At 42.0% G+C, this 16,928-nt stretch overlaps 1 protein-coding gene across 6 annotated transcripts in view; it reads left to right on the top strand.

The window, feature by feature from the left end:
• The window catches only part of LOC124407022 (KH domain-containing, RNA-binding, signal transduction-associated protein 2-like), a 119,969-nt gene that overhangs the window by 73,451 nt on the left and 29,590 nt on the right, over positions 1-16,928 (top strand). For 5 of the 6 annotated variants that reach the window (XM_046882803.1, XM_046882802.1, XM_046882801.1 and 2 more), the window contains exon 4: positions 6,766-6,912. The exons of the other annotated variant lie outside the window; for it this stretch is intronic. In XM_046882803.1, the coding sequence (XP_046738759.1) occupies positions 6,766-6,912 (147 nt within the window). The remainder of the gene's footprint in view (positions 1-6,765; positions 6,913-16,928) is intronic. 6 annotated transcript variants of the gene reach the window in all.

Below are 16,928 nucleotides of genomic sequence, written 5' to 3'. Positions count from 1 at the left end.
CCCGCAATTAATAGCCATTATGAGAGGAGTGGATTTTTTCCTCCGAATTTATGCATGCAAATTTCTTAACGGCGTATAGGTATAGTGCTCAATTTTCACCCTCCTTTTATACCCCGACCTGAATCGGCCCGTGAATTCCTCCCTTCTTAGCAAAGGCGTGATGATATTTGACCGAGAAAAAAATCAACCCTGCAAAGCGCGAGTTATTTAGGGAAATTTATCTTCATAAACGATCATATTGTAGGACTTGAAAGCGCTCGTATAAAACTATAAAAGGCGTGCGCGAAAGCTCGACCAGCCGTAATACGTGTAAGTCGTACATATGATACATTTCAAATCGATTCATCAGTTTTCTCGTAGAAAATTTATTCCCCACCTGCACCGCGAATTTCACGGAATAACTAAAAACCCCGCAGCGACGGCGTCCCTCTGCGTTTCCTCCTCTCGACGAGCCTCGTCATGACGCCAGCTTTATAAGCAGATGTACATATATCTTCTTCGTTTCCTTTTTATACTAAATTTTTAATGCTTCCCTTGAAAAATATGCACCCTGGTATCCGCATCGCGATTATTTCATCATCGCGAAGGAATACTTGCTAGGAATAAGACCTGCTGCACCAGGTACATGAAATACTACACCGCACCTTTGATATCTCCTTTCTACTTTGCTAAATTCCAGCGAGCCGGTATTGCCTTGTGAAAACATCTACCCACTCTAGCCACTTTTATTTCAATCCCATTCGCGAGGTATTTAAAAATTGAGTCACTTTTATGCCACGAGAAAAATTCAGCTCGGGTATATCATCCCCTAGAAAAGTTTCGTTATGGCATGATAATAATAACGCTTGAATTTCACGTTCTTTTCCCCATATTTATACGAATATGTCACGTCATTATTATACCTCGGATTATTATACGTATTTTACGATTAAAACGAGTTCGGCATGGCAGTTGTGCTCTGTTGATGAAATTTGTGAGCTACAAAAAACGTGGTTATAGTAACAGTTTTAACGGCGTACCGATACGTTGCACTCAAATTGATTACACCCGATGCGCAGTGCATCGATGATGAAAATCTAGTATTGGGAATATACACCGCGATGCGACACTGACAGGGATGTTTCAGTCCAGATTTCCATTCCATCCCCCTTTTATTAACGAATTCAACGTTATACAATAATTGCAACGCTGTACGTCGAACGTATACACGAACGTGCATATATTCCAACAAACCTGCAAGACTTTGAATTTCCCACGGGAAACTCGGAAAAACATTAACAAATTATACATGTGCAAATGCCATTCACATTTGAGTGTAATCACGGTTTGCAGGTGATGGGGTCGGGTCGGAATAAAAAATATTATACACGTACAGAAATCCTCTCGTAATTTCCGGATTATATTGTGATTCGTACGGCTCGGAATGTGTTATTTCTGTTCGCCCACCGCTGGCACCAAACCTTTTATCTCAACCTTTAGAACGACCGTTTCGGAAAATAGAGCCACATAGGAAATCGGCATATATAACAAATCTAACAGCGATTGCGAATCGAGCAGAGACTACTCAGCCGGCTGCAGTCTCATTAGAAAGGCAATGAGCCAGGAAGTAACGGCTCTGAGGAGAATTGATTCTCCCGATGCATTGCCTGTAGGTACTTGCTAGTCTCTGAATTTTCTCTCGCTTTCTCGTTCTCGGTCATTTTTTGGTAAAAACCTCGTTTAACCTTTCAACACATTAAGTTTCTCTCATAAATATTGAATACGTATAAGTATTGCGTAGGATATTTTTTTATTTCTCCAATTTTGCTATGAACAAACAAACCACAGCTAAATGGATTGTTGGTATTTGATTGGAATATTTTTCTATTTTCCGTGCTGTTGTTTTTATCGAAAATCGTAATTCCGCGGATAAAATGAAACATTCATGAAAGTTTTTTTTTTTTTTTGTTTTTTTTATTCAACAGTATTTCGTCGAGACAAGGAAAAAATTTCTAGTCTGGATATTATCCAGAATCTTTTTTTATTTTTCTGATGACCATTAATTATTCCAATTCGTATTTGGCTGGGGCAAAAAGTATTCGAAAGCTGAATTCTCTTTTACATACATTTGCAAATGTTGAATCACGGCCCATAAAAGACTAATAAATTTTCCAAATAGGCAGCTCGCATTTGCAAAGAACTATAGGAATTCCCGTCACAGAGATTTGAGCTTGGTGTAATAAATACAGATTTGAGAAAAAGGAAGAAAAAAAAAAAAAAAAAAAAATAGAGCAACAAACAAAAACCTTGTTCTTTTTTCGACGACGACGCGTCATCCTCGGGGCGAAATATTTTTCATTGGCAAAAACTGGAAACGTTCGTTCTTCATTAACTGGCTTTTTACGCGGTTGAGAGACGAGAGCAATCCGTTCTGTATTACCTCGAACAATTCCCCTCTGCAAGTACATTATACAACCAAGCAGGAGAAGGGTATAAACCGACGGTTAATCACACCGCATTTTGCAGGAAGACTCGATATGATCCCTGGAGATTTTCCCTCGTGGAATTAAGGCTTCAGAGCGGGTAAGCAATGAAACCCGGATACATCGCGTATCCACCAGGACCCGCCTGCTTCCTCCCAATCCTCTTCCAGCAGCTATCTAAGCGTGGATAATTCGCCCAGCAGCGCTGTAGGTTTACCTTTAATTGGGATAATTTTTCCAAAGTCGCCGCATCGCGTCTCACCTGATTCTGATTATTCAAATGTAATCGCCAAATTCTTCCCTCGCGCAGATCGTATGGATGGAGCGCGGCAATTTTCTCCGGGACTTTAACCGCTCATCTCTTCGTTATCCGAAATCTCTCCAGCTGCACCTAGTCGTCCGCTGACTCACGTCGTCGGGAGATTAAGTCGAGATTATCGCGTCATTTCGCAAGGAGCAAACTCGTCTTCCGTGCCCTCTTAAGGGTCGTCATCGCGCTGCCGCTGCATGTGTCGCCTAATTTATGTCACCATTAGCTTTAGTTTCCCCTTGCGCAAATGAATTTCACCGCAAAACTTGAGATCCAAAAGCTCTACTGGAAGCTGATCGCTCTTACACCTGGAAACGCGATAATTTTCTCCATTCACAGAAACATGGCACGACTTCGTGTTCATTTGTGTCTAACTTTATAAATAAAAGGCGATACACGTGATTTAATATCTTCACGTAGCTTCGATCTGGATTTTAGTTCAAAGTCCTTAGCTAATTACAACAGTTAATCATGTGGAAATGATCGTAATGAGTTTAGCCGAGTATAACGTCATCGATTACTGTAAACCAAAAGAAGGAAGAGAGAAGCCATATTGGTATAGTACTATAGCGTACTCTTCATGGTGGTTTAATTCGAATAGCTTGGCGGTATCATCTATTCAATAATTTGTTTAGTTGGTAAGACGTGGCTTCAATAGCAACAATTTGCCTAAATCAGGATCAATAACAATAGCTGTGGCAAATTAATGGACAACTGGTGTAGCTGATTGCTGGATTGCCGCTACCTTACAATTGTGGCAACGCAGTCTTGCGGAATTAACTGTGTCTATAGCACTTAACACGCTGGCAAACCCATGGTCTCCGGATCGTGTATGGTTATTACCGCAAGGAATGGATCACAGTTAACTATCAGGTATGCAACTAATGCGGCGGAAGTGCGATTGGTGGAATACAATACTTGATTCTTGACAATCCGGATCTGTGAAGATCAGTTTAAGTGTTCGATCTGACACTTGAATCTTTGCCCGAATTGGAAATGCTTTTTTCTTATTCACTTTAACACTCGTTTCTGACGAATTATTCATTCGATCGAAACCACGTGAAGAGTGGAAACAGTTGTGGGTCTGATTATAATCGGCAGACTTTGTGTATAATAAGTTTAACGCGCTACCCAGGGTAGGAATAATTAAAACGCGATTAGACGCACAATGACAGGTGGAAATTAGCGAACATCATAAGTTCCGAGCGGTTTTCGCTTCGGAAGATTCGCGCGTCGAGGCGTCTCGACGCCCAGGGCGAATATCTCTGAGCGTCCGAGGGGGCGTTGAATTTTCACGCTGATCTGCATGGTTGGGATTCGCAGGAAACCAGAGAGAGGTGGGCGGTGAAGGGGACGATTTCGAAGGGTGAAGAAAATTTGTGAGGAGCGGTGAACTGCAGGTTTGGATTGACGACAAAGTCGGCGAGTTTAAACAAAGGGATCCACGGAATTTCGAATAAACGAGGAAATCCATCAGGACACTCGCCAGTCGTGAAGGTGAAAATTTTATTTCACAGTCACTTTACCGCTTTGTCACCGGTGAGACTGTCGACAATGCCTCATTGTTAACCCATTGTTGAAGGCGCGAACGCGATCGTCTATAAAACGACGGCCCAAGGAACGTACCGCGTCCGGAGCGACTTAGGTAACGCCGAAAGCCACGGATGAAGGCACGTCGACCTCGAACGATGGATGAACCTCGCTCTGAACCAACTGATAACAGGAATTGATCGCGTTTTGAGTCGCGACTCTGCCACCGGGATCCATAGATCACGGATGCTGCATCCACTGGTTCGCTGCTTTAACGACTGTAGAAGAGCGCGTTGATGCTGCTGCAGATTCGAATCGATCCCGAAAGAACTAGACTGACTGCAGCGAGGTTCACGACAAGCTAAACGTGCGAATTGATGGCTCGGCTCCTGCAGTCCGCGGCAGGACGTCAGCTTTATAAATTACCAACCCTTGTGAACGGGGCCACACATGGCAGGACTAGTGCATGCATTTTCGGTATATACTGTGCAGTAATTGTAAAGGTGCGTGACACGTTAAATGACGCTTCGCTCTCTCCGTGTTCCGTATAAGCCGGTTCGAAAACAGGATTTTTTTCATTTTCCTTTTACTTTCTTTTACTTTCTTTTTCTCTTTTCGTCAGGATGCGAATCCAAGGCAAGCGCGCCTCTCGTTTCTGATTTTACCCGCGTTGAATTTTTATCGCGGCATCCACGTAAATTCCTGCGGATTAAATCAGCTCGCTCTTTCGTTACACGTACGTGTTTTTCAGCAAAAACACTACAACGGGGTTAACAATTCAACAGATTTACACACAAAATGCAGTGAACAATTTTCGCGTCTGCGGTTGGGAAAACATGGATGGAAATACGGAATAAGAAGAGCAATATGCGCCTGATTTCCACTGGGAAAACAATTGCAAATCATAGTTTCGCAACCAAAGTTATATAGCTGCTGTAACGTGCAGTTACAGAATGATTATTTTTCTTCAACTTCTGTCAGGAAAGAAAATAGCATTCGCGGAATGGAATTCTAAATTTTTCACCCGCCAAGAAGATTAGCCTGAAAGCGTTCGCGCAAATTGTTAGCTCGCTTGATAAACGGAGTGAGAAATGTCACCCTGTTATTCACCCCTTGCCAGTGACTGGTTGAGCTCTTTTTCTCTTTTTATTTCTCCGTCTCTCGCATTCTTTGTATCGCGATACCCATTTTCATAAACGAGTAATAATCTTGTACGAAATGGGACGAAAAAAGGTATACCTTATACCTACACCCAGGAATTGGACTGCAGACGTCAAGATTTAGAAGCTAACTCACTGAGCGTAGAGACCAAAAATAACCGTGTGGAGGATGTGTTTGTGGGAACAAAAAAAGAAAAAAAAAAGAAAGAAGAATAATAAAAAAAATACAAGCTCACAGTGAAGGTCCGGTTTTATAGATTCAGATAAAAGTTGTAAACAAAACTTATCGTTAGGGGTCCTAAAACCGGGGAGAATAAAACGCTGTTACCCGCATACACAGCCTCTCTCTGCCAAGTCGTTAACTGATTCGAGGCATCCACTCTTTGCCATCCGTAACGCAAACTGTCGCGTCAACTTGACGTCCCGAGATATCGAAAGAAAAACTTGACTTCGAAAGCCTCGGATCAACCCCTGCGTCATAAATTTCTTTCACCCGGAAAATGTTCTCACTTTTACGAACGGTTTTGTTGACCAGCAGTCTGCCGTTACCGTTTATGCGTTATAGAACGTCTTTTCTTCAAGCAATCGGACAGCCGGACATTTTTTTCCACTCCAATTCTGCCGACCTTTCCTGGTCGCTTTCAGTGGTACCAATGAGAGCGAATATAAGGGATGAAAAGCAAAGCTACGCGGTTCGTGTGTAACCAAGAATTCAGGACTCGGCGTGATTTATTCTTATATACCGGAAGAAAAAAGATATTTAAACTGCTGCCGTAAATCCGTCGGTCCTTAAGGAACGGCGTTTCCGTACCGTTGAATAACGCATGAAAGATATAACTATACACGAAACGATTTCCACACATTCTGTAAACTCACCGTGCAACCTGAACGTGTGCAAAAATTTCGTACACCGTAAAAGAGATGCATTTTTGCGCGGGTACACAGAGAAGTCGCCAAATTCTGACGGGATTCTACGAGACGAATCCGATGCAATGACGTATAGCGTGTTTTAAATTTACGAATATCAGCTGCATGGTCACCGCAAATAACTTCCGGCAATGTGCGGAAAAGTTTTGCAATATATCGGTCGACATCCTGCGGCAACTTTTCAATCCGTCTTATAACGAATCCGTGTTTTATACATGCAATATGTATATGTATATGTATACACCTGTATTGTCCATATTTTAAGGCGGCAGGAACTTCTCGCTCAGAGGCATTTATACTCAACATTTCTTGAAACTTTGGAAAAGTTGGTAGCATGTGTGTATCCTGTACACGATTTCTGTTCATCTTCTTCCAGGAGGAGGAGCTGCGACTCAGTGGCGACGCTAAATTCTCACACCTAATGGAGGACCTTCACGTCGAGATCTCGGCGTACGCAACACCCGCCGAAGCTCACGCGAGGATCGCTTACGCGCTGGCTGAAGTTCGCCGATTTTTGGTTCCGGTGAGTGTTCTCCGACCTTGAATCGTCACTTGCCCGCAAATTCTTCCTGTTTTAGCTCGATAATACTCGAAGTCCTCCACCGCCGCTTCCGGCATTCCGACGATGAGCCGGTTATCCACGCGTCGTTTCTCAAAACCGCCAAGCTGGCAGTTTCATTATACGACCACCCCAGTTTTATTATTACCTGCACACGAAAATTGCAGAGCATACGGGAGGCAATCGTACTCGTACATCGTATTCCAGCGAGCGTAGGTAATCACCGCTTTGGGAGGTTCGTAAATTTCATAGCCACTCGGATCTTATCCACGTTTCGGCTGCATTTTCCACCTGCTATTTCTCATCCATTAGGTACGTGATATTTCTTTTTCCCCTTCGCGATTGAAGGCATGAATACCAATTTCCTCAAAATTCATCCGGATGAGGTACCTCGATTTACTCGCGGCAATCACGTCGTTAAATGCTTCTCGTAACAGTCAAAAGTCTCGTCAAGAGTGCCTCTCCGCCTAAACGAGAGACGAAATGTTACCTCTGAACCCTGAAATCTGAAATCACGTTTTACCATGGCGTCAATGACTTTAGAAGCCGAGTTGATTCACCCGGAAAGTTGACCGTCGACTCCCCAGGGGTTGTACATCGCAACTTTTACAACAGAAGAAACAGCTTTCAGGGGTAATTAGCACAGCAAAATACGAACACCTTTTACACTCATCCTGTCGAGAAGTGAAAAAATTGAAATATCGGAGGTTTTTCCTGACCCCGAGGGGTTCGCTTTGTGGCCTTTGCGGAGAATTCCTAGAAGACTGCAAAGTGGGAACCGGAAATATGAAAAATGTAGACGTGCTATCAGGGATGTCACGTGGGACATGTACGATGTACAATTCGCGAAAAAGCGTAAAAATATTCCTATTTATTTCCTCCACAATCATTTTAGCTAAATTTAATATCCGCCGGGCGTCACCTGCACTCTACTATATAAGTTTCAACCTGACCCACCAGGTGTAATAACATGTTTCTAGAAAATTGCGGAACTGCGGAAAGAGTGTAATGCTGAAGTGGCAGCGGATCACACGCACACGAACACACATGTAGACATATAATTAAATCGAACCACGTCGCCATGGGGATCGCCACGTTGCGAAATAATACCTATAAAGCTAACTCGCGTCGCGAATTCACCGGGCTTCCGACGATTGATGGTGTTCGATTTCACTCTGTGACGAGGCGCGGAGTCGCCATGCTGGAGCAAAACCTTCAATCGTGCAACGTGTAATCAACGTGGAAAAATTTATGAAATTCCGAAGGGTTGAAATTTTGTCATTCAGGGACTGCGTAGGCACGCCTAACGCACCGTACGATATACGTCGGCGTAATTTATTGACCGTCGCGAAAAATTTATCGAAGAATCTCGCATTTCGAAATTATGGTCACACGTCTCTCGTCGCATTTCGAATACCCGAGGGGTTCAAGCATGCTTTATATCGCACCCTGCACGCACACCGACAGCTTTGAGGACTCGCGGACTACACACTTGTAACACCTACGCAAAAACGTGAACAGACGTACAGTGCAAGCCCTGCGCCTCCCCCCCCCCCCCCCCGGACGAACCTGAAACCGTCCGGCAGACGATAAATAAAATCTTTTTCTGAATATTCATTTTTAATCTGCAGTTAAACCTGGGGAATCCTGCAGACTGATGTTTTATTACACAGCTACCATGCCGAGTGCTGCCGTTGTGGCTCAATTTACATACGTTTACACAGCTCGCAATGCGTCCGGCATGCGATACGTAATCCCGCGGGACTAATTCGTATTTCGCTACAATTATGCATAGTACGTACATCGTTTATTCACGCACGCGGTATGATATTAACAGAAATAGTCATTTCGTTCGACGGCCTTTAAAATCTCCTGCACGGAGTGACACTTTCTTTAAGTTCGGAAACCGCGGTATAATGTTTCGAATCAAATCCGATTTATAGGGCAAAGAATCCGCTAAGCAGAGCGAAGTCTAATCTTAGCGAATGTTTCGAAATGAGATTGGAATTTTAGTGGAAGAGAAGCGTACCAGCTGCTGTCGGTGAGCCGAGAAGCCACGGGATGATTTCCCTCCGAGGTTCCGGTTCTCCCGAATTTTCAGGTGGGTATTCTTGCGGTTCGCATATGGTTCGCGCAACTTCCGCACAGTAATCCATTACGCACGTACACGGATCCTCTCTTTCTACAAACGCTCGACAAAGGGAGAAGGAGGGAGGGAGAGAGAGAGAGAGTTTTCATGCTGCGTCAGCATTGCGGCTGACTGTGTATGATGCTTGTTCTTGCGGGGTGATGTATACACAAACATTATATATCTATACATTTTAGGAATAGAACGGAACGGAACGGAACCGGCTAAAATATGAACAGAAGCGGTGCGGAAGGATTAGGATGATTATTTATCATCTACGGTGCTTGAGTTTGGTTCCAGGTGCGCAGCACAAGCTTCCATTAAACGGAGACCCGCGAAATGCGGCGGGTAAAATTTCGCGAAAAGAAAATAACACACGACTCGAAGATCTCGATCCACCGAATTCGTCTCTGATCTTGAATAGTCGATCTTTCTAATCGTCCTGACCGCAGAAATCGAGCCTGGTTGTAAGGCTGCGAAATCCTTGACGATTAATTCTCTCGGTGACGTAGAGATACATTATATATATAATATTCTAGCACACGCACCTGCTAAATTTGCAATAAACGACGGCGCGTCTGCCTGAAGTATGGACAGTTATTCCTACCGTCGTTTCTCGCATCCCGTTAAACACTAGTTTATGAGGTATTTGTCACTGTCCCATTTTGTGGCCGCCGTTCCGAGATATCGCTACGCAAATATAACGCTGCTTTTGTATGACGTTTTTCCGATATTTTGTAAACCGTTTGTTCACTGAGCGTGTATTGAACCCACTTCATGTGTTCAGTATATTAACCCTGTGGTTTTTTTTGCTACTGTGACGAACCTGACTCGTTATGTTCGCAGTCTACCATATTTTTCGGATTACGAATTTATTTATTATAGAATGTTTGCTTTTTATTTTATTGTCCCCAATTCGTGATTCCCTCTTTTTGGAAAAGTGCTCGAAAACGAGTGAATAATATAAAATATGTCCCAACTTTACCATGGAATGGTGGAAAAATTGTGACAAGCTGATAAGTATATGGTGGGGATGATATTTAATACTGTTGATTATACAGAGAATTTGATTTTCATATCTTACGCATCGACATTAAAGACCACGAAATTGTTGTATAATCATTGTTATAACGACGCGTGACCTATTACATGACAACATTATGGTAGTTGTCAAATACAGAGTATACTGAGTTACTCTGAAAATAATATGGTAGTGATCAAACAAGCACAAATAAATCAAACAATAAAAACGGTTAGACGTCAGAAGCAAGACTATTTTTATAATAATATTGTCTGACACAGCAGCCTTATTCATCTCTCAACACATTGTCATGAAAGCTTTTATTCGCCTTTTATTTGTGACGACTACCGGATCACAAAGGGTTAATTCCACCCTTTGCAACGGTGTAACAAAATCTTTTCACCCATGTTACATCTTAAACTCTCAATGATATCAATTATATCATTCGTGCAGTGATTACACGCGTGTTTCGAACGCTTTGAATTTCGAAATGTCGAGCAGCCGAGTCGTGACCCCCCCTCCTCTTCCTCGCCAAGTGTCTCCAAGTTCGCACAGCAAATTGTAGCAACGTGGAAGGGTGCAGATACATATGTACATAAATCTTGTAGGTAGGTACCGACCGAAACGGAGATCCGACCGCGCGTATCTCTCGCTATAGAGTCGTTTGAAACCCAACGCGTCTAGATATCTCCCTGAGTGAAACGACTCGAGATGGGGTTGGTACATAGACGTGTAGCCGTGTCGCAAGGGGGGAAGATTGCGCTGCGTAAAGCCTTGCCCTTCGCTACGCGTTGCCTTGACTTGACTTGCCTTATGCGTTACTTTAACGACGACGTCGGCAGGAAATTCGACGCCCGTAAACCGCGTTCCTACCTCGGTTCCGATATAAAGGACGAAGTATCTCGGGTTCTTGCCTCGACAATTTCGAATCACCCCTCGAGTTCCAGAGAGCAGGATATTCAGTCAGTTAACACCTACCTTCGTTCGATCGGGGTGCTCGTGTCAGTTCACCGAACCGCTATAACGCGACGACTCGGTATTATTATTAACATACGCGCACTGAGGAAAATTCGATCGATCGATAGAAAGTTTTACGATGGATCGAATATCGATTTTATACGAGTATAAACTATTTAGTCTGGTTATAACTTGACACGCAGTCGATTTCTACATAATTTTTAGCTAAAAAAACCTTAACGTCAATTTAATCTTACACCGATAACAAATTTTCAAGACAGTTGTAACGAAATATAGTACGAATGATGATGATCGTACGGAATACAGTTCTTTGTGCATATCCAACATCTTGATTTCGCAACTTGAAAATTTGCAACAATTCATAACTACGTAACAGAAAATGGGCAGCAATGACAGCCTAAATCTATGAAAAATTCAATTTTGTTACGGCTTTTGCTTTTTTTTTTACAATGTTACATTAAATCGATTGAATTGAAGAAAAAAAAGTGGAGAGTAAATAGACAATGAAAACCAGTTTTTTGGATAGAAGTTTTAAAGGTTGTTTTCAATTTTCTTTTCTTTTGTTGTAAATCAACGTATAATCTGAAATATTTGAAAAACTAGATTGGTCTGATATTTTGCGTCGATAATTATTTGAGAGAAAAAAATACATAAATATTCAAATCATATAAAAAGTAAAAAATTGCAAATGTGGTATATTTTTCGATAACTCGTAAAATAATTGGATCAGAGAGTTAAAAATCTAAGCAAAATTATTATCTTTCGTTTTCAATAAGGATACAACAGGCAGAATGTAATTTAAAAACTCGCTATAGACAGTTTTCTTATTCTTATTTAGCTTTGCCCTTTTCGTCCAAATCTCGTTCATTTTCCGCGACCAGTTGGTAGCTATCGGTCTTCTTCGGCAATTGAGATCCCGATATTCGATCTCAAACAGTTCAGGTATATGCAAATTTCCGGTTTATTTCACACTCGAAAAGCGAATTAACGCAAATTCTCACGCGGTTTAGCCGCAGGCGAGTCTATCGTTGACAGCTTAGACGTGGGTGATGACATTCAGGGTGTTGACAGCGGTCCTTTCCGCGAGGTGTGCGTTCTTTTACATAACTCTCCGCCTCTCTCGTCTCTCTTCCCTTTATTTTCCGGGTAGGTTTTCACCTCGACTAATTGTGAGGGAATGCAAGGGGTGGTTGAGACCCCGACGGAACGGAATGAAGAGCCAGAATAAAGACCGGTTTACAGTTAGCGGTGAGCGGCGGTTCATATTTGCACTGTCAACACTATATACTTGCCAGTTGGGCTGCGACGGGTTTCATATAATTACAAGCCCCGTGCCAAGGGACCCGGGAAAATGAATTCGCAACGCTGAGACGTCGTGTTTATAGACGCAATGACAACTCGACGCTGTTGCAGGCTCTCATCTCTTATTCCGTAACGCCAAGAGCCACAAGGAATGTACCAGGTGAATACGGGACGCGAAAAAATCGGTGCAAGAATTCCGCACCCCCTATTTTCATACCAGATCCCACCCCCGCTCTTATCACCTATACACACAGCCAGACCGCATTAATTACAGTATTAATCCGAAACGGTGGAGTTATTCATACCTTATCCCACCGGGGTTGTTACGTCCCACATTTATTTCAATGGAAAAACACTCGCCGTTTCATTTTAAGTTACGTTCTCTACATCTAGTGTGCTGCGAAAATATCACGTTGCGGTACTCTGGGAGTATTATACATATAATACGATAAATAAATAGCTGAAAATATTTTTACAACTTTTTTTTCCAACCCTGTATTCCTGGGAATTTTTTTCTTCGGTGGCATGCGTTTAAGGAAGCAAAAATATGGTTGGAGAGGGAGACCGTAGATCCATTAACTTGCCAATAAGGGTTACGGTACATACAGGTGAGACTGTCATAAAGCGTGTAAACCCGAGTTTCGGATTGTAATATATGCACGTGTGTACGCGTCTGAGCAGGTTTGTTTACCAGAGATCATGAACGATTCGCCTCAAGCTTCCGGGAGGAACTGCGGGAGACTCGGCGCGGTTTTGCGGTTCAAAAGCTCACCGAACTTGTAATAGCTTTTCAGACACTTCGTACTCGTTATATCTTATACATGCACGTTGTGTATATACATTATACATATATCCACACTGAGGAATACACGATTTTGAATTACGCTTCGGGTAATTATAAGCATACGCACCCTAAATACTCGTACCTAAATTCAATCGCGTAGCTGGAGAAGCTGCTTGTTGGAGGTGAAAAGATCAAAGGCCGTCGATTACTCGGCGTTCCCTCAAAGCTTAATTCCCCGGCTAATTTAATCGAGGCCGTCCCGGAGCTTCGGACCTCAAACTCGAGGGTGGCGTCTTATCTTCGTCGCAGCATCCCGCTGGCTGCAGCATCGAGCGCGTTACTTGTACCAATATGTTATACTCGAGTCGAAATTTAGCCCTCATTTTAAAACCTACATATATAGGAGCTCCGACATCAGATCTAAAATAGTCTAAAATTGTTTATGGTCTAAAATCAGACCTAATATCAAATTCTACTTTGACGTTAAAAATGTCCGAAATTTCTGGATTTACCGAGTTTAGGCTCAAAGTAGGGACTGTTTGGGATCTCCTTTGACCCTCCAGAGGTAGCGTTACCGGAGTCCTGCCGGCGAACCTGCCTGCTTGAAACTCTCCTTAACGCTCAAAATCCTACCACGCTGATAAAGTCCATCTATTTAGATTGATTGTGGTTGAAATACGAAAAATACGATCAATATGTATGACATCAAATTAAAATCACAATAAATAGGAATTGGTTTACACATGCGTTCAATCAGTTGAAATGGTTTTTGTATTCGTAAGAGCGTTGAAAAATACATTTGAAATGCAATACCTAATTTTCAAATGTTATATGTTGAAACTTGTCAAAATTATGCCGAAATAGTCTTTGGATTATTCATTGCGAACACTTGAATGTCGCAATTACAGATCCATTAAAGGAGCTGTAGATTAAATAACGTCATAATAGGCTCAATCGTCTACTGAGAGTGTCAAAGTTCAAATTCAATTTTTAAGAGTTCGAGCTTCTATGTAGGGTTTGCACTTAAATTTTTATATAAATCTTGGTAAGGTCAAATATAGTGGCTAAATTTCGACTCTGGTAACTTATACTTGAAAGCTCTCGTGGAGATTCCTTTACATCGCACGAAGGACTCGTAACTTACGGTCTTATTTTTCTAACGTCAAACTGGGAAAACTGCGAACTCGATATCGCGAAAAAGACGATTTGGTCCAAAGTTCACCGCATCCAGCAGCCCGAAGCCTCAACTTTACCGCCTGCATCTGCGGCACTGAACAGCTCTCATCTCACAACCGGTGCATCTAAGCTTCATCGCCGTTATTTTTTTCCGTTTTAATTTCCCCGCAGATGTTCGCAGACAAATTTCTCTCAATTATGTAATATCACGAGGCATTGCAAAATTATAATTAGATGTAAAATACAAAAAAAAGCTTTCCAATCCACTTTTAGTTTTTTTTTTTTTTTTTTTTTTTGCGTTTTATTCGACGCAGACAGACAATTGAATACTTATTTCCCGTGAAGTGATCTTATTATATACTCTTGCTCTGCAATAACGTGCTCTTCACTCTTCCGTCACAAAGATGAGGAAATTTGCTATTCCGAAATCTTGTCCGTTGCCAATACGTCGTTATGAGGTTTGATACGAGCATCCGGATGATTGCGACGTAACATAACATAAGTCGGATCGAAGTGCCTACGTGACATACCTTTCCGATGCTTCTTTTATGCCCGTACCTACTCTGCGCTTTTACCCCGGTATAATACGATATACGCTTCAGTAAGTACAGCGAGTCCCGCATGACATAACGCGTATAAAGGCGGTGAAAGTACAGGCCAAGCTTTATGGCTCGTAGTTTTCTCGAGGATTGTAATGGATATCAAAGGTTGGGTTGAAACGAAAGCATGCCGAGAGCAAATGCGTGCGTGATATCTGCACACCTACGTTCACCGTTTAATCATCTTCAAGAAAAGCTGCCGCAATGCTGCTCGCCATTGCTATTCGCTCTTTCTACCTCTTGGTTGAAGCTCGTCCTGTGGGTCGAGTTCAAAGTGTACTTCAAAGGTGTGTATTTGCCCAGAAGAGTAGCCGATGTCCCACGAGGCTGATTTTCACACGAGAATATCGCTTTTGCGTGATGCTTCTGTTGAACTAGTTCCCAACGAGTTCAGAAGTTCTTCGAGGTTAGCAAATTGCGCTTTATATTTTTTACGCGTCTCAAAATTGGGCCTCAAATATTATCGGTTGTTTATGAGTAACCGTTTTATGCTATACTTTGTCAGATATTATCATTTTCTTTTCAAGATCGGAATTTTATGCACGCTTCAACGATCGCTGGAAACGAGTTTCAGTGCCAGTTGAATAAATTTGTCAGAAACAAGTTTGCGGTAAGAAAAACTGGTTGAAAAACTTGTCCAATTTGCGCAAAACATTTTTTTCCAAGCCTTTCGATACTGACAAAAATTACTCACTCACTTTTGAAATCATTACTCCGAGTTTCATTTTCACGCTTTATTTATGACTTACCTCGTTTTTACAGTTCTCAGTTCCTTCGTTGATTTTTTTGGTTATTATATTTCCGTGTTTTCTCCCTTCTCTTAACTGTATATATATATATATATATACGTATATGGTAGTTGCAATTTTAAGAAACTCCAACAGTAGTTACCGAGTTATCAAACTTGGTAGGTACTTTTTACGACGATTCGGAGAAACTTCACTGTGTCACGACTTTTTCCATTATCTTCTCAATGAGTCTGCAGATACCGATCTTTTGCGGAGGGACTTTCCAAAACTAAATTGGCACACTTCTGAACGAAAATGTTCGAGAAACTAATTATTACAGCCTACCATAATTAAGCTCGTGACCTCAAATCTGACCTCGTTTTCTTCATTTCGTGTAAAAAAAGAAGAAGAAATGTCTCGATATTCGGACAAAAACATTTAATCCTAATCAAACCATCGTCCATCGATCTTGTTAAGTTGGAGAAGTATATTAAGTTGGAGTCTTGGTGAAAATTCTTCAAGATTGAAATTATAAATTAGTTTTTGACAAAGGTGGGCTTTGAAAGCTCTGAGAAAGAAAGATTTCTATTTTTTTATTAAATTTGAAAGGTAAAGGCGTAATTTGCAACAAACTGGAACTGAATTTTGACAAAAGCAGCAACCATTCCAATGGGTTACAGGCTCAAGAGTCCATGTTTTTAGATTTTGCACACCCCGTGCAGAATTCTGTGATCCGCGAAGCGGATTGGCTCGAGTCGCACACACAGTCCACGGTTACGTTTTAATTTATAATCCGCTCATGTTTCATTTCTCAGGCTTGACTGTAGTGTTTTCCGAGTTCACAGTGTAATTCAACTGGGTTGAGAAGTTGGGATTGAAACAGGGATTCGCAAATTCCGGGTTCCGAGTTCGTCTCGTTTTCTGTTTTTTCCAGCATACCGTTGGGAATTATCGAGTTTGTTATACCGCCCCGGGAAAGAACTGCAGCAGATGTTTTTCAAAGAACCGGGAAACAATTGAAAGTCGCACGATTCCAAAGGGGTTCCTGGGGGAAAGTCCCACGGCGGGACAAGAGAGATTTTTTTATTTTTTTTAGGCCTATTCTTCGTAAGCATGAAACGGGAAAATTCTTTAGTCTCGAATTCGAATTCAAACAGATTTCATGCAAAATTTAATGTCATTAAATCCTCGAGCCTCGGTTGCGATTGAAACGATTGCACGCTTAGTCGCTGTAGAAATTATACGAATATAAGGATTGAATTGT

The sequence above is a fragment of the Diprion similis genome, chromosome 6 (genome assembly GCF_021155765.1).
Source record: "Diprion similis isolate iyDipSimi1 chromosome 6, iyDipSimi1.1, whole genome shotgun sequence".
Classification (NCBI taxonomy): Eukaryota; Metazoa; Arthropoda; class Insecta; order Hymenoptera; family Diprionidae; genus Diprion; species Diprion similis.
This window is presented reverse-complemented; position numbering and strand designations above follow the sequence as displayed.